This window comes from Rhea americana, unplaced genomic scaffold (assembly GCF_003343005.1).
Source record: "Rhea americana isolate MKP2758 unplaced genomic scaffold, rheAme1 scaffold_23, whole genome shotgun sequence".
Lineage (NCBI taxonomy): Eukaryota > Metazoa > Chordata > Aves > Rheiformes > Rheidae > Rhea > Rhea americana.
The window spans coordinates 7,469,711-7,488,828 of record NW_028186346.1 but is presented as its reverse complement, the minus strand read 5'-3'; the positions used below and the strand labels follow the sequence as shown (position 1 = coordinate 7,488,828).

The following is a 19,118-nucleotide window of genomic DNA, read 5'->3' as shown; positions in this document are numbered from 1 at the left end:
AAAAAAAAAAAAAAAAAAAAAAAAAAAAAAAAAAAAAAAAAAAAAAAAAAAAGAAAAACCAGGCAGAAGGGTTCAACTTCTTCTGTGCCTCCACTCAGTCACTGTTGAACACAACCAGGAATAGAAAAAAAAAAAGGTAAAAGACAAAAAAGATTAAATAGGAGTTTAAAAAACAAACAAGTTACGCTTCTTTAAAAGAACAARTTGGAAGAATTCTAGTGAAGAATGTGCAACCAGACCAGCCTCCTCTGTTCCATTTTCACTTTGGAAAATTATTACCAATGAACATTATTGTGAGAATTACATCAGACTCTGAAGGAGTCAAATATTCTTTAATTGTACTGGGAAGGAAACTGAACACCAGGTCCATCTGATGATGCTCTGAAAATGTCTATACAAAACAAAATACAAAGTGTTTAAATGAGAGTATACAGGATACTCCTCAGAATTTTGTGAATGTTTTGTTTTGTGCAGAGGAAAAGCAAAAAATGGGTAGTTGCTACAGGGATTCTTAACTTGCTTTTCCCAATGCTGTGGAGCAAGAGATAAACTCTTTAATAATATTACTAAAACATTACTGCAGGTGTACCACATCCAAGAATAGAGACGGGGCAGATGAAGAATAGTACACACTTCAGGCACTTGGCCCTTCTGACAGTCCTTAAAAACTGTTACGTACCAACAGCAAGCTGCATAGAACCTCACGTGGTTACATCCATGCTCTTAGGCTTATTTACTAGAACACCTGCTAATACAGAAAAATCAGAAAAGCCTAGCACCATCCAATAAACCTGCTTTCCAATAATTTTTATTTGTCCATAATCTGTTAAATTTATCATGACTAGACAAAGGATATCTATTTATTGTAAGAATAGTCAATTTATCGAGGATTTTTATACGAAAAAAAATCCATGACTACTAAGTTCCTTGGTCATCCTGATGTTCAGAGATTTTGTATTCCTTTCCCCTCCCTCCTCCCCTCTCAGTTTGTAAAAAAAAAAAATGTGCCAGGAGCCAAAGCAATGACAGAAAGAGACTTTTATTATGAAAGAGAGAATTGGTGAACATTGTCTCAGAAAGGAGAAGATCACATGCTGGTCTTGCATATTTTGCCCTGTGAAAAACATGTAACTGGGACTACTTTCCTTGCTAGATGAGACCGTGAATACCCTGAAACAAATTTCAGGTATACTTACAGAATGTTTTCTTCTATCATTTTATTTCACAGTTTCTATGTACAGAGTTTCCATATGAAAGCAACAGAATAGTGACAGCTATGTGATCCATCCATCCACCCATAGTCAGTTTGTTAGTGGATAGATCTTGCTCATCAGCCAATTTTATGAATAAAATTCTACAGATAAGACCACTCTAATCTGACAGCTCAAGAAACCTTAAAAACAACTTTAAGTTAAAAAGGTGGGGAGGGAGGGAAACAGTTTTGATATTTTCAGAGCTTAAGATAGCTCAGAAAGGAATTTTCATAATGTAGCATCAGACTTCTAATCTGAAGATTTAAACCAAGATCTGGGCCAATTCAGTGTTGGGAATTTATATGCCTGAAGATAGGTATCTAACTAAACAGACAGATTGCAAATTCTCCAGTATATTAACTATTTTGACATCACTGAAGACATTTACAGTCTTTATATGGAAAACTGTACTTGCAAATAGGTCTTTTCCAGTCCTTTTTTCTCCAATTTGTAAAAAACACAATTTTATGTGGACACAAAAAACACTTTTGAGGGAGAAGCTCAAATGATGGAGACAAAAAAAAAGCACTTCTGAATTTTTCAGATCCAGAATATTTACTGAAAAAGCTTTTCAGAAAAAAAAAAAACTACAGAAAATAGACTATTTCAAAACAATGAAGAAAGAAAAAGTGGTGAAACAGCATTTTATTCTGAAGTGTCAGATGGTCAGTTCTCAAATTAAACAGGTGCCAGAATGCAGATAGTAAATGTTTCCAAGAAAGCCTAGAGGGTGCACAATGGGACGGTGATTCATTAGCTGTCAGCTTTCTTAGAGCAGGTGCCCAGCRCTGCACTATGAGAAGCACAGGAGTTAAAACAGCAACAGTACAACAATTCTTGAGAAGCAAAAGTGGGAATGCAGTTTCTCCAGCATCTGTTTATAAACAGCAGCTAATTTATGTTCTACTGATAAGATCTTTATAAAGAATTGATAAGTACTTCTCCTTTTTCTTTACACTATGGCAAAAATTTATGAATTTTATTCTATTACCCATAGACAGGTGTCAAGTACCTTAATATCTTGGTAAATACCAAGTTAACACTTTTTTCAAACATATTWTAACACCTCCTGCCAAAATCTGTTTCCAAAAGGTCTCTGCTGAACCCTGAACCTGTTATGAATAATAAATCATAACACTGCTTTTTTGCATATCATTGCACATCATTTGCTGTGTTGCCTGTGTATAGCTCATATCCAAACACCATTTATCTTGTCAGACRAATCAAGTAGTGTATAGAAAAATATAGCAAATCCATATCCCACAAAACCTAAACAACAAAAAGAAAAGCTCTTTAAAAAGAAAAATTTACCCCCTCCCAAAAATACACCTCATTTCTTCCCATATGATGGTTTCAYGTTAGTCCTCAGCATTTTCCACTGTATTAAAAAATATTAAATTATTTTTTATGCAACTTATGTAATTGATACCTCACTGAGTATGTGTTAACCTTTTAGGCTCTGGCGTTATCTCAGTATCTGGAATCAAATCAAGAACGATTCAACCTCAAAGACAAAAAGGTGYTGGAAATTGGTGCTGGAACAGGCTTGGTTTCTATTGTGGCCTGCATCTTGGGTTAGTAAATTCCTTTTTAATTTCTTGTGAAAAAATACCTAGATCCACTAATGCCATTTTAAGACAGTAAAGCAACAGCTGAAACTAAGACTTGGTTTGCTGTTAGTTTTTAACATGGAAGTTATTGTAAAATACATTTCTGTTAAGAAAGTAACTACCCTAATTATTGATGGGACAGAAAAGCAGCAGAAAGTTATGTATGTTCCTACATCCACACACCTATGAATTAAAACTAGCTCATTTTTTTCTTTAGGTGCTTATGTTACAGCTACAGATTTGCCTGAAGTTCTTGAAAATCTCTCATTTAATATTTCAAAAAATACACGAAACATGAATACGCACAAACCTGAAGTGAGAAAACTGGTATGGGGAGAAGACCTGAATGAAGACTTTCCTCTATCAACTTACCATTATGATTTCATTCTCGCAACTGATGTTGTATACCATCACACAGCTTTGGAACCCCTGCTAGCAACAATGGCATATTTTTGTCAGCCAGGGACAGTATTATTATGGGCAAATAAATTCAGATTCAGTACAGACTATGAATTTTTGGAAAAAGTTTGCAATATATTTGASACAACCATTCTAGCAGAATTTCCAGAATCAAATATCAAGCTGCTAAAAGCCACAATGAGAAAAAGTTGAAGAGAAAACAAGCACCAATTTTGACTTAATGGCAGTACCTTGAATTTTAGAATGTTTTATAGCATTATAATGCATTCTATGCAATACACAGTTGTATCAGCTTGCCATTACAAAATATGAAAAAAAGACAAATGATATACTATGTTCATACATATAATCTGTTCAAACAGGCCAATTTCGTATCATTTAAGTGATAACGTTAGTACCAACAGTGGACTGGCAAGGCATTATCAGAAAGCACTGATCTGGGCTGCAATGAACTTCTGATATTTGTAATGTGTTTTCTTTGAACAGGTTTCACTTATGGACTCTTGGAGAAAGCAGGACAATTTTCAGCTTTATTATTTCTTTTTATTAATTATAAAAATTTTTAAAGTATCAGAGTGCACATGGTGKTTTTTTTGATCTTCAGTTCTGCACATTTATTCTGCCGTGTTGTACATTTTAACATTATTAAACACATATGTATAGCTTTACAATACCTGATTAAGATTTAACTGTCTGGCACTTTTATACATGTATCAGCCTGTCCTGATACTTAACTTCAGATAGATTGAGTTTGCCTAAAATCACTCCAAAATGAAGATATACAAGAGCACCTATGCATCAGCAGTTCTGAGATACACATTGTGACAGTTTGAGAGGTTGAATTTTTCCTTAAAAAAAAAAAATGTAAACTCTTGCAAACAATGCAGGTAATGATGTCCCATTACTACAGTCTAATAAATAAGATTTTAGCTACACTTGATGTAGCTTTAAGGCCTTCATACAATTGAAAATGAAATTAAGATTAAACACGTTAAAATTTTTTACTGTAAAAAATACAGAGCTTTTACAGGTTTACCGTTAAAATTAACAGTTAAGAACCTAACTTGCATGCAATTAGCCTTCTCAGCCTAATTCCAAATCCTTGTTGTTGGCAGTTCTGGCACATCCATTGCCAGCAATGGWATGCACACTAAGGAAACTCCCTGATGTTAGGAGTTAGGTTAACAGGTATTAAGCTGTATCCAAGTGCCTTTACTGATAAATACACACAATTTAATAATCAGCATTCAATAATGAAGACATGCGTTCCAATAAAAAGTCAAACTTATCTTTTCATATCCTGCCCATATAAAATCACTTTAAAGTTTACAATTGTTGGTTTTCTAGAATACACAATAATCAGGTGGATACATGACAGGAAGCCAATTTTCAGTGAAAGTTGCACAATGAGTCCATCCAAGTAATTTCATTAGCTGAAGAAAAAAAGCAAGCATAAAAAAACATTAGAATCATGGAATCAGTAAGGTTGGAAGGGACCTCTGGAGATCATCTACTCCAACCTCCCCGTTCAAGCAGGGTCCCCTACAGCATGGTAGACAGGGCTGCATCCAGGCGGGCTTTGAACATCTCCAGAGAAGGAGATTCCACAACCTCTCTGGGCAACCTGTTCCAGGGCTCCGTCACTCTCACAGGGAAGAAATTCCCCCTCACGGTCAGGCGGAGCTTCCTGTGCTTCAATTTCTGCCCATTGCCTCTTGTCCTGTCACACGGGGCAACTGAAAAGAGTTTGTCCCCATCCCCTTGACACCCTCCCTTCAGGTACTCATWCACACTGATAAGATCCCTCCTGAGGGGGGGAAGCTTTCTCTGAGGTCTTATTCTCTCGATCTAAATCTTCCTAACGAACACCACATTGGTATCACCGTTTTAAAGAAAACTATTATCAGAAAGACAATAGACTGGAGATCTTTGATATACTTAGCCCTGAAAGGAAAATAAAATCATCCTACATAATCTCCAGTCTCTCTATTCGATGCACAAAAGTTTTGTCCTAGGAGAGGTAGTAATTCTCATCAGTTCCCCACATACCATATGCTACTGACAATATTTGTGATTAGTAATACTAATAACTATGGTTGAATAGCAACATAATGCTATTTTAAATATGCAAAAGATTTCTGGGTAAGTTATCGCTATGCTCACTAWGTCCAACAATAAGTTCCAAAATCTATTTCTCTTAAAGGTGACAGTTACTCAAAGTAGCCACTCTAGAAAGAGAAAGAAGAAAWCACTATTAAAAATGGAAGTCAAATGATAAAATCTATATATTAAGCTTGTTAAGATGTTTAGAGAGTTCTGCAATTTTAAAAAATATCAAAAATCCCCAAAGGCTTACATTTCTTATTTTCAAAAGTTTATTTAGCATGAATACAGTCCATCACTCGAACAAATACACCTTACCTGAATGCAGTTTTTCAAGTTGTCCTTCGTTGGCTTCTCTTCTGCAAGTTTTGTTGCAAACTTGAGACCTCTCCCATACATTTTATTTACCAATGCATGCTTATAGGCAAAAGTCAAAACCTACAGTGTATGAACAAAAACAAATTAGATTTTAAAATATTTGAATCTTACAAGGCTTAACAAAAAACAGCAGATTCTGTTCAGGTTGCAGAAGTAATTTAAACAAAGTAAAACATTTACACAAGATAGCTGGCAGTTTTTTGTAGTAAAACAGATGACTCACAGTAGTAGCTATAAACATGAATAGCCTAGAGACTATTTCCAACTTCACGAACATACCTGACTTCAGAGTATCTTACATAATGCACCTGGCCCCAATTCAAAATTGCATTAATCACATTTCCAGCTTCCTTGGATTTTTATTCTCTAGAAGCTACCGTTTGGCATACAAAAAATCAGATACACCTGGGCAGTTGTATCTTTGGCAGACAGAGTTAGTCTTAACTGTGAGGTTTGATTCTCAAGAAGTCACAAACTTACTGCTGAAACAATACACAAGTGAATGCTATACACACTCACACATACATATACTCACTCATACACACATATGTATATTATCATTAAGAAGCAATGAAGACAGGTAAGCATGAAGACAAGCCCCAGGTTTGATCAGCTCCTTAATCCTGATAATTTAAGAATAGATTATTAAAAAGCTTCCTTTTGACAATATTAATTCCAAAGAAACAGTTTACAGTATTTGTCAATGTTATAACTAACATGCAGAAGTGAATGTGTCTACTTTTAAGAATGTAATGTAAGTGCTAATGTAAAATAAAACAAGTTAACATCTTAACACTGACAGTGTTCAGAATATTACAAGATACTGCTTCATACTACTTAAAATGTTTTGAGCACTAATGCTTAGTGCTCTAACTGGTGAAGTTTCACATATTCCTTTCTGTACATCCACACTAAAAAACATATATTTTTTTATATATATATATATGTATATATGTATACACACACACACACACACACATATATATATATATATATATATTAAACTGAAGAGTGACAAACATCAGCAAAGTTAGGAAAAAGGGCTCAGGTTATTTCTGTTGCTAACAAACTTTTTTTTATTTTTTTAAATGAAATCTGGCATTAGTTTACTATTCATTTTTAACTCAGTACAATGTTTTCCCTTCTGACTCCTCTAATAAATTTTAATTTTTCCCAAGAACACTTGCTTAGAACATTCCGTTAAGCAAAACTAACAAAAAAAGCACTCCAAAGATATTCAGAAATAAGTATTTTGCAGTAAGATAAAAATTTAAGCATTTTATGGCAATATAAGCACTAAGAAATCTGAGATCCCAATACTGCAAAGATCGAAAAACCTGCCTAACTTCAGCTACCTGAACACTTGTACTGAACGTAATTCACACACAAAAATCTTTGCAGGATCACAAGAGACTGAGTTAAAAAAAAAAAAAAAAAAAAAACCTCCCTCCCCAAAACACTTAGTAATAAGAAAGTAAAGGTGTAATTTAAGCTCTGAAATATACTCCAAGATCATTCTCCTTCTGTCTTCAATTACTTATTTTGTGCTGTTGAAATATTCACTTAAGCTGCTAYAGCTTCTGAATACTGAATTCTACTAGTTTAAGCACACACATATACGCAACAATGAGCATACAGCACCACTCACATACAGATTTTCCAAATATTACTAYTGGAAAAACATTTTGCATGCTGCACTCTCAATCCAAATATTTTGGATATTTTCCGAGAGCAAAAAAACATTAGCAAACTCTTCTGAACAACTGCTCAGTGGATCCATTAGCAGATTTAGTTGGTTAAACTAAACTTAAAATGATCCCTTCTGTAAAAGATGACAGAATCACAAAACAAAACAAAAAAATGAAAGATGCATTGTAGCTCTCAGCATATATAACATACTGGAGGCTAACCAGAAATAATGCCACTGCTCTATTAAGAAAGCTCTTACCTGACCCTGTAAGTTTTGAATGGCTACTGAACATCAGTGATAAAGGCAGGAGGAAAGCCACTTGACACCATTTCTTTCGTAACAGGGTTCCCTAGAGTTTTTGTGGCAAAAAAACAAAGCATTTTACGAAACACCCTTGCTCTGGCTAAGTAAAAATTTGGGTATTTCTAAATGAGAGAGAAAAAAAAATCTGCTGGATCAAAGAAGTTGAAACAATGTTCCAAAAGTTCTTCATAAAAGATAATAATTCATCTTTTAGTGGTGGAAAAGCTATCAGCTATATACAGGTTAAGTAAAATTACGAAAAGTTCATTAGCATTTCAGCAATCAAAACTAATGCACGAGATGCTTTAAGATCAGAACAGGTTTAAAACCGTAAAAAAAGATTTAGATAAGATGACATTACACTTTATAACTTGTGCATATATTAGTCAAATTAAGTCTTGTAATTAAAACATTGCAAGCTTTACAATATCACTGAAGTGAAGATTATGATTCTTTGATACTTATAAGCAAAAAGTAATTTGGAATGCTATTAAAGTGCAATAGAGAAAACAGCTGCTATCCCAGTGCATAACAACAGCAGAMAAACAGTCTGTATCATCTAAAAGCAACTGACAGATGAAAGTTAACTGAAATAAATTCTACATACRTGATAATATCATTTCATAATTTCAGTAAATTGGCCTGGCTTTTATAGGAATAGCAATGTGGACTATATGTTGGCCAAAGTTCTATAAACAAAGAACAGTTGTCAGGAAAAACAATATCTATTTCTAGGACACCAGGTAATCTCTGTTATATTGTATATTTCCCAAACTAATGGCCTACAGAAATAGGAGCCAGACCCACAACTGTGGTAGGATATCCAGCTCCTACATAGCTACCTGACTTGCCACTGATTCCATTGATAACTCCAGTGGCTACATAAGGATGAGTATATGATATAATTTCAGCAATTTATCATACTTAAGATATCTGCAGAACTAAAATATTTAAAAGYCTGAAAATGGTTTAAAATCTATTTACCCAGCAACACTAATCTAACAGAATATTTTCAGTATCCTAATCAAGATCCCCATATAAAGGGAAACTAATTTGTATAATCAGTTACATCATCATTTAAACTGTTTCTTAAAATATATCTATACCTACAAATAATTAAAATATCAAGTTATGTTATATAATCTATAGCTAAACTCACTACAGTCACTGGTAAGGACACAGAGTTGATATGTTCATAATTACCAATAAGGGAGTTTCTTCAGGTTCATCTATCAATGGTAATAAACTAATGTTCCTTAACCTTCTTAACCATCTCCTCTATCTACTAGCTTATTATAAATAAAAGTAATATTCCTATAAAAACTGAGTCATACTATTTTCAAGAGAGTGAAGGGAGGTAAGCGAATTAAATATCTGGCAGTTTTTGGCAGTGACTGAATATGATCAGCTGGAATAGACCAAATTTGACAGCTGCATCTGACAGTGTGGACAGTTACACGAAAACTACCCAGGCTAAAGAGAGAATGGAAAGCTCTGGATACTTTATTTGTTTACTTATTTTTAAATGCAACTCTTTGCTGTAGGAGAGTAGTAGGATGATTTCAATTTGTTACTGGGAGTGTCTCATCTATAGAATTTAATGTCTTTTTTTTGAGGTTAATTTTCAGAGACGAGCAGTTTCATACAAAGATTGAGAGTTTTGCCTACAAATTTTAAAGCTATGCTCTGGATAAAAAAAAATATTGTAGAGTTTATATGCCATTACTAAAACTCCTGAAGCACTATCATGAATAAGCTAGCATAATCAAAGAAATACTGAACAGAGCTGTGTCAACTAGAATTTGAAATGCATACGAAGGGAACGTAAATATTTTCTTTCATATGCTTTAAAATAAGCCTTCAGAGACGAGTGATTTAAATAGAAGAGCTGAAGTGTGAATAAGTGTGCTTACTGTCCTACTAGCTTCCCTACCTGCTTGCTACAATGTGACAAGCATGACACTTCAACAGAAAATAGTAATTCAAAGGAACTTCAGAATTTTGCCACACCTGTGACAAAATAGGTGATAAAACTAAAGACAGATGAAACAAATGATACTCTCTGGTTTACTAGAGGGTGAGCAAAGCAGGGACAAAGCTCCCAATTCATCACTAGAAAAAGCATATAAGAAAACATGATCTCTTTGTTTTCAAAAATTCACTTAGCTTTTTAATTAGTTACTTGAGTGAACTTTGATCTAGASGCAGCTTAAAAGTAAATCCACTTAGTCTAATACTTCTTTTGAAAGCCATATATGTTCTTAAATTATCAGTATAGAGTTCTTTATTTTYGCTTTCACATCCATTTGCTAATACCACAAACCAATGTTCATGCACAAGAAAACCTCCACATTTACAGTTTCAGCATACTGCTTTAAAATAACCTGGCTGCCTCTTAGGGACTCTTTCAATTGAAGGACATTCAGGCAACCTGGACTATTCCTAATYCTGTATCACTATTCTACTTTATCCCTCCTCCTTCCAAACCTCTCTTATTCCTCAAAWGATGAGTCAATTGAGGTTAGCTGATATGGCCAAGTAACACCACTTCATCTGAYCAACTAGGTCTAAGTCAGCCCAACTATCACCACAGGAAGGCTGTTAAGGAAAATTTTTTTCCTGCCTTTTACCAAGCTGATTTTTTGCCAAGCACAACTCAGCTGGACTAAAATATATATAAAATCAATAGAATGAACCCTCTTACCTTTACCTCAGTAAAAATACTTGGCTGTTGCTTGGACAGAATCTGTTTAGAAGCCTTAAACATTATTTTACAAAATTAAGTCTTCAACATTGTTTATTAAACTACCTGCTGAAGGAACAAAATAATCTGAAGAATAAGGTTCCCCTTTTGAGATCAAAGCTTCAAATTTTCCTTTAACAGTCTTCAAAATACAATTTGCAATAAGCTATTCAATTTGTTTTTTTTTTTTTTTAAAGCAGAACACTTCAGAAGCACAAAAGCTTACTACACGCAACACTGATCTGGAGATTAACAGGACTGTTGCTTCCAAACAGCTAGAAGAAGTTATGAAGGAGGAAGACCAAATGCTTGCTCAGATATCTAAAAAAAATTCTATTGGTCCCCCTCTAAGCACAGAACACTTACGTTCATTGAAACAGAAACCTAACAAAGTTTTAAGTACAAATCCACTTACAAAACTTGTCAAACATCATAAATAAGAATGGACAATTATCGACCAGACAGCCATGGTTATCCTTGAACTTAAGACAGGAGAGGTGCATGGGATGAAGGAACTGTAAAATATTAATTTTGTTTTTGAAGAAAAATAACAGGCCAGGACACAGAAGTACTGCTATTCTCAGTTTACAGCAAACACAGTAGGCATACAGTCTTTTTTTTCAATAGTGRCCCTCCGAAAAGCTACCATACAGCATAAATCAGATCATTGGAACTGTTTTCACAGTTTATCACTGCCTGAAAAATCATAACATGACAACTGAAACAGCTGATCTGAACTGTAGAATTGCTTAACACAGCTAGTTAAGAAAACTGCTAGATGGACATGACACCTGTGAATAACTGAAATCAAACCATATGAGCAGTAGTAAGTGTCGAACTTCTAGGAAACAATGAAGAGAAATAAAGTTTGCTGTTGAAATAAGAGCTTTTCTCTAAATCTGTCAAATGGTAACTCTTTGTACAGCATTATTATTTCATTTCAAAGCAAAATTCTCTTTTCAAAGAGTTTCCAGCAAGAAACAGTCTAAAGGTAAAATGGGAAAAAAAAAAAAATCAAGAAGTCTCAGCTCCAGCAGTCATAAGAATATTTTAAAAAGCAGTACGTACTTTCTSTTCCCACTTCTATCTTATTCCATCCTATCTATAGGTACTGCTAGGGAGAGAGTTACTAAACAGTTCCCCTGGACAGATGAGATGGTATATCCAGCATGTGATCTTCAGCCACATTGAACTGATAGCAAAGTTGTCACTACATGCTCACTGACCAACCTACGCGCTCCTGGATCACAGAAAACACGAAGATGGCCACCATATAAGCCAGTAATCTACACAAGTTCCTTGCTAAGCAGTCACAGAATTGCAGAACGGTTGAGGTCAGAAGGGACCTCTGGAGATCATCTAGTCCAACAGCYCTCCTCAAAGCAGGGTCATCTACGGCAGGTTGCTCAGGACCGTGCTAAGGCAGGTTCTGAATAGCTCTACAAACTCTCTGGGCAACTTGCTCCAGTGTTTGACTACCCTCACAGTAAAGATGTGTTTTATCATGTTCAGACAGAATTTCCTGTTTCAGTGTGTGCCCGTTGCCTGTCACTGGGCATCGCTAAGCAGAGTCTGAAATCCATGGTTAAGGCAGTCAAAATAGCCAGGTTCAAACCCCTAAGCTGTTCAATTCAAACCAGAGCTGCTCATTCCAAGTCCACAGCACTTAGCAGGAGTGCCAGGAATAAGTATCTGTTTTAAAAAAAATAAAAAGAGCACCATCTCCAACAAGATGTCTATACTGGAAGTTTTTCAACTGAAAGCATTCCCACTAGCCTTAAAAATAAAGTGACAGAACTAAAACACAAGGTAAATACCATACTGGAAAACAATATAGTATTTACAGATACACATAAAAAAAATAGTGTAGCATTATATGATTCAAGCACAAAGTCTGCTTCCACAGGATACTATAATCAGTTTTAGACTGAAAGAGGAACACTCAAAACATATGTGGACAAGAATATATGCATTAAAAGAAGCAAAGGTAACAACCACTACTGTTCTTGGGTCAGGTCTCCAGCTAAAGCACAGATTCTTAACTTTCTTCACAATACTCTTTCTGGTAAGTCATTTTTAATTTCAGASTTTTTCCTCTTAAGAGTCTAAGTACTTCAGCAATTTAACTGAACTATACACACACACACTGGTCACTTCATCTTCACTAAAAGTGCAACCATATACAGTATTAAGCACTGTAACTACTGAAATAACACAAAACTCAGCTAAACAAGCAAAGTCAGAAACACTATAAATTAAAAACTTGAGGGATTGTTCCCCTCCCCCCCGGCATAGCTATCTTGAGTGAGGCAGTCAGAACCTTGAAATAATAAACTTATTAGCACAGAAATCCCTAAATGTAATTATGGCCAAGTATTTCTTCCTTTACCTCTACAGACATTACTGACAGCATAACACAAAACTTCTCTTGTCCATAGTGTAGAAGAGGCTACAGAATGCAGGCCTGAACAGAGTGGGGATGCTGCACATTTCTGTGTACAGCTAGAACAGCGCAGAGGTTAATCAAAAACATTCCCTGAAAGGTATAGAAAGAAGCAATTCAACAAAGCAAGCAGCTTTTTCACGGAAACCCGGTACTGTTCTATACCCTTCCCTTTACCTCTACATTCACATGCACAGAGATAGGTTTACTACAAATTTGATATATTTGGCAAGACCTCTGTGGAAAAAGGTCATTAAAAAAAGCACAATATATGGGGACAGCACGAAAGAGCAGAGGGGAGTAATGCATGGGGAGATGCACACAAAGGCGGTGCATAATTCCAAGAGAAAACATCAAAAATCCATCATGCAAAAGACAAAAAAATAAATCTAATCTGCTCTTACCTTGCTGTCAAATAGATCAGTCCATTTTGTTGTTTCCCAGAACGTCTCTGTCAAAGCCTCTGAGCAGCTGTCATGGTCCTCATCTTTTCCTTCTGCATCACTGGAAGCAGCCCCATCTTGGGCCTGCAGATGAAGAAGCTGGTCAGCCAGTGCACTTCCTTTTCTACAGAGAGCATCCACTAAAGTAGTCCTCTGCTTTTCCATTTCACTGGGGGTGAGGAGGAAAGAAGAGGCATGAAAAATATTAAGAACCTATTGCAGATACCTCAATAAGAACAGAATCAATGCTTTACTGAGTTTTAATTAAAACTGTTACAGCAGTTAGCACACACAAAGAAAATAAGCACATAAACATTATTTTTATAACAAAGTTGTTCACAGTTAATTAAAMTAATTGTAAAGTACCACCTGGAGAAGTTTTAACTAAAAATTATTCTCAGAAATCTGAAATATACCTTAAGGAAATGGCAACTCAAGATTCTGAAACCGAGTAAGCCAGCATCTAGCAATACAGCTTTACAGTTCTTGGCATTGTAAACAGAGAGTCAAATCCAGCACTAACATAAGCAGATACGATTCTGCTGACTTCAAATTGCATGCTGTTATACCACCATTGAATTTGGTGTTCAATTTCAGATATTAATTTCAACTACATGATCTAATAGGTCAACTTACTGAGAAATGTTTAGAATGAAATTAAGTGATAGCTTCACTTTTAAACCAGGAATTCTAGAAAAGTACATTAATATTCTGAATAGCTAGAACAGACAGACTAGTTCTACAATTGAAATCTGGTATTTTATCTAATATAATCAACAAATATGCATCTCTCCTTCTAAGTGCCTAATCTTCTGATTTCTTGCTCTTGTATTTGTGATTAAAACAGTACAACATCAAACACTGCAAAGTCCACAAGTTATTCTCCAGACTAGGGCATCACCTTCAAAACATCATCTTTAGTGATATATTTTGGTACTTCAGAAGAACATTCTAAAACTAGAGGGAGAAGGAAAAAAAAAGCATGAAAAATATTCTGATATACAAGTATGGTGACCATGTACAAATAAAATCTTTTGAAAGCAGTTAAATCCAAGACAGCTGCCCATTTTATCTTCATATCCAGATTAAAAAGGTTAGAAAGTATTTTGAAAATGCAGGCAGCATTCTGAATGAACACCTCTATATTGAAATTCTAGCAGTCTCTTTGACTTGTGATTAAGTCTGACACAAACTTAATACTCCATTTTGCTGACATATTTAATGTATTCCTGGGAACATTTTTCTTAATTTTATTTAATGTTTCTGACTAAAAAAATTGAAGGTTTCTATGTTTTCTTGTATTCCTGAATTCCGGATATGTAACAGAACTAAATGATCTTGCAACCAAGTTCGAAACAGTATGTGTCCAAAATAACCAAAGTGATTCAGAAAGATTATAGTCATTCAAATTCTTAGAAGCAGAGACAAAATGTATAGATTACAAAATATGATGCAAGAAAAAAAAAATATTTACTGGGTAGGTACTTTTTAATAGTAGATGCATCAGGCCTGGGATCAGTCTTCATAGCAAAATAAACTGCTAATGCTGTCTGATCAATATGAGATATTACAGTATTTGCAGCTTCAACAATTTCATCAAGTCTTTTCATTCGTTCCTACGTGAAAAAGAAAAAAGGGTATTTAGCAATACAATCCCCACACACACTAAATTGTTGATTTTACTTCCACCAGGATAATTGCAAAGGTATGCAGAAACAACACTAGGTAGTTCAGGGTAACATGCCCTTTTCTTCATTTTCTCCAACTTCTAACTGAAAACAACTGATTAGATGTCTGCATTATCAGTATTTCATACATCTGTAGTGCACTTTGCTGAAAATAAAGTAATAAAGTTAAATATGAGAAGGATATACACAAAATGCAAAGATTTCACAAAAGAAACACCTTTCAGAATGAATTTATCCTCTTAAAAATGCTGATAGCAGTCATTCTTTTCAGAAATGAGTGCAAAAGCAGAATCAAATAAATGTACTGGAGAAACAAAACAAAACAAACTACTGACATACACATAAAGCTGTTTATCTTCCAAATTAAAAAAAAAAAAAAAATCCAGGTAGACATATGCTGGTCTGTTTTAATGGTTCGTGATTTTCATTTTCGAGGACAGTGACAGATGGTATATTTATCTGTGCCAGTTCAAGGAGTTACTGCCCTCCGCTGTCTGAACAATTCTGCTACAAGAAATTACCAATAGAGGAGAAAACAGGATGTGTGCATATCTCAGGTACCCCCACTTTGAATAGCATTGTTATAGTCTGAAGCAGTAAGAAAGCTTATAGCATGCTCAATGAGCATTGCTCAACAATGARCAAATGACACAAAGACATACTGTACGTAGAAATGCTTTCTTTTCCATCTACTGTCAGGAAAGTCATCACTGACAGTTAGGGAGGCAGCCAATTATATCACTGCCAATCCAGTTATTAATTTGTTTTACTGTACTTCGCATAGTTATCACAGTCACTTCAAGATAAATATTTATGAAAAACAATGAAAGAAACATTCAGATTCAGTTGTTTAGCTAAACAAATGTATTCACACAAATCTCAGGTTTAAAAAAGCTAAATAACCTTTTCAGAATCCAGCTGATGAAGTCTTGCAACATACAGTGGAAGATGATTAGGAAAGGCTTCTTTCAACTCATTGTACACATCAGTGGTATCTAGCCTAGAAGACAAGAATATGAAAGTACAGATTCTGGAATTTCAGAGGTTCACAGCTTTTCCCTAAACATTGACACCCAAATATTAAATTTTTATTTTGTGTATAACTACTTTAATACCATACAGTAATGGCAACAGACATACTTGGTCATCCATTGTATCTTTAGATCTCTCAAAGCTTCAGCAAATTCTTCTTTTACATCTTTTTCTTTTTCCAGTTCTTTCTCTTTCTCTTTGCTGCCATTTTTATTCTTTGATGGTGATGGTATCAAATGATAGTGAACAGTAAGAACATCCTGGCAGTAGGAAGAGAGAGACATACTGAGTGCGATACAGCACACCTTCTCTGATGCTATTAAAAAAAACCCTAACTCATAGCAGGCAACTACTCTGAGCTATACACACTGAATAAGGATTCTGAGAGCAAAGGCATTAGCTGTGAGAATTCAGAAACTGCTTTAACTTTTTCTAGCAATATAAGGATCCAAGTAGAAACACAGTACAACTGGGTGCAAGAGAAAAAAACCTAAAGCTGACTAAGTCTGACATTCCTTACGACATCAGAAAGTTTTTGATTTAAGAAAAGTAAATCACTTGGTTAAAGGATGAAGAAATAAAAACAGTTAAAGATCCTATTCTTTGAAGTCTGGGAATAAACAAGCAAATAAAGACAACTGAATTCTATAAACAATATAACATTAGTATAAACATGAATTTGCCGTAAGATACACAAGTATATTGCCRTTGACATAGTACTTCTTGCACCTGCCCACTGAATTAGTTGGTGCAGCCGGTCAACTGTTTCCCAGTTTGCTGCTATACGCTTTCCAGCTTCATCTGTATTTGTACTCTAAGTAGACAGATAACAAGATACTTTTTTGAAAATTCTATATGCAAGCACAGAAATACCACTATAGTTTGCCTTCATGCTATGCTTATCATGAGAATTACCATCAGAACATCAGCTATGGACATTTAGAATGAAAAACTTAACTGATCTTAGACCATGCTCTAAATCTCATTTCCTAAAGTAATTTACATATAAACTTGGTATTAAGCCAGCATTAGTTTTCAGTCATTGTTTCTAACAAATATAATCACTGGGGATTTTTATTGTTTTAAATTTTGCAACTTTTTAACAACCTATTCTGTAAACACCCAGYGCACATGCTCTGTTATTTTATAAGCTATGTCACACAGAAGATTAGTTAAGCTTGAATTCTTCTTATAGCATGTCTGTTGAAGCACTCTAAACTATCGTGTTGTCTAACTGATGCAGCAATCTAATTGTTTGTGTTAATTATTCCACAATACATCTGTGTGGATATATTTTCCATAAATCAACTCAGTGTTGCACAATAAAACAAAATGAAATCTTCTGCATGATATTTTACTCACTTAAATAATGAATAAAAAGGTGACTATCAACAGCTTCCAAGGATAACCTTGGAATAATGGCCTCTACCATCACACTTCTGAACCTATTCCAGAATAGTGATGCACAATGATTTTATTTGAACTGATAYGTCAAATAGAACAGCAGCTCGCTAAAGGTTACTGAAAACACTGGTTAAGACAAAATGACAACAAATTTCCCTTAAAAGTATCTAGAAGAACTGTTTAACTAATTTGTGGTTACACGTAAACCACAAAACTAACATTTAGAGATACACAGCTATTTTTAAAAAACTAGTTCAGATCAYTAACAGAAATTAAAGTGCAGTTATCACAGGAAATACTCTGGACACCTGCATTTGAAGTATGAAGCATGTGACCAAGTAGTATACTTAAACTTCAACAATACCTAGGCCAGAGCATGACAAAATGGGTCACGGAAGCAAGCATATGCAGTGGAGAATGTAAAAGTCAGGAAAATGGTACAAGGGCTTGCTATGGTAATTAGAGAAGGAGAAAGCAAGACGTAGATTGTAAAAGCAAAACAAACATATCAAGACGTTTAAATAGTAAGGAAACCTGAATCAGAAGTTTAAGGTGGTTTTTAAGTAAATCCTCTACTGATAATTAATGTTTTCCTGGGAAAGATATCTCTCTTCCTAGAATTATCCTTATAATATTTCAGTCTTAGCTGGCAACATCTGTTTGGGGTTTAGGTATCTAAGTGACTGCTACAAGGTTTCAAAAGAAATGTAACGAGATTGGTATAATCTCAATTATGTGGATGAAAATTTTCATTAAAAAAAAAAAAAAAAACTTATCCTACATAGTGAAATCATCAACAAGCACTAAAAAGTCAGCTCACTGTTCTCGTAGCTAGTTATTATCTCATGAGATTCTACAAGTGTTACAAGCTATGATCATTAAAAGGGAAACAATGCACTTAAAATCTAGGCACCCTTCTTTCTCAAAAAAGAGTTCACAGAAAAGAGAAACAACATAACCTCTTCCTGTAGCCCATCAGAAAAAGCATCAAATAGAATGAGCTCCAGTAGTCACTCCCTTTTCCACAGGCATCAATCTTATTTCAAGAGAAATAAGGTCCATGGACATTTCATATTTCACTAAACTATCACAGGATAGACTTCAAGCTTCTGCCTGATTTTCATCGCTCCATATGTAAACAGTAGTATTAGTCCTTGCAATCTCTTAGTCACCAGAAGATCCCAGAATGACACTATTATTGCCTTTACAGTAAAACAGAATTTCTCTTCCTATAGTAATGAATCACACCTATAGTAATGAATGTTTCAAAGGATTTGAAGGAGACAAAACAGCATCAAGATATCCATTTCTGCACTATCCCTTCTCCCTTCCTCAAGACTTTATTTTTATTTATTTATTTATTTTTTCTTCAAAGCCTTGTCTGCGACAACTGAAAGAAATTTTGGTCCCCTGGGCGGGATGATGAGAAGCTCATTCAAACATCCTCAGAAATGTTAAATGCCTGCAGACACTAAGGATTTCTGGAAGGTATTCATGTGACAAAATAAATAAATAAATAAATAGATTTGTCTGTTCCTCCATATACTCCTTTTTCTGGATTTATAGGAAAGATTAGTTGCCATCAGTTTCCTATACACCTTTTCCTGA

General features: G+C 34.7%; 2 protein-coding genes across 4 annotated transcripts in view; one reads left to right on the top strand and one right to left on the bottom strand.

Moving 5' to 3' along the window:
• The window catches only part of METTL21C (methyltransferase 21C, AARS1 lysine), a 5,148-nt gene extending 1,646 nt beyond the window's left edge, over positions 1–3,502 (top strand). Inside the window, exons 3-4 of the mRNA XM_085306015.1 lie at positions 2,710–2,827; positions 3,081–3,502. Of these exons, the coding sequence (XP_085162141.1) occupies positions 2,710–2,827; positions 3,081–3,475 (513 nt within the window). The 3' untranslated portion in view covers positions 3,476–3,502. The remainder of the gene's footprint in view (positions 1–2,709; positions 2,828–3,080) is intronic.
• A 302-nt stretch (positions 3,503–3,804) lies between these two features.
• The window catches only part of TPP2 (tripeptidyl peptidase 2), a 49,338-nt gene continuing 34,024 nt past the window's right edge, over positions 3,805–19,118 (bottom strand). For 2 of the 3 annotated variants that reach the window (XM_085306011.1, XM_085306012.1), the window contains 6 exons: positions 16,215–16,366; positions 15,978–16,074; positions 14,872–15,002; positions 13,348–13,555; positions 5,705–5,824; positions 3,805–4,716 (listed from right to left, as the gene is read on the bottom strand). In XM_085306011.1, the coding sequence (XP_085162137.1) occupies positions 4,627–4,716; positions 5,705–5,824; positions 13,348–13,555; positions 14,872–15,002; positions 15,978–16,074; positions 16,215–16,366 (798 nt within the window). In that variant the 3' untranslated portion in view covers positions 3,805–4,626. Of the gene's footprint in view, positions 4,717–5,704; positions 5,825–13,347; positions 13,556–14,860; positions 15,003–15,977; positions 16,075–16,214; positions 16,367–19,118 lie in introns of those variants that run through there. The other variant, XM_085306014.1, reaches the window with a different exon arrangement.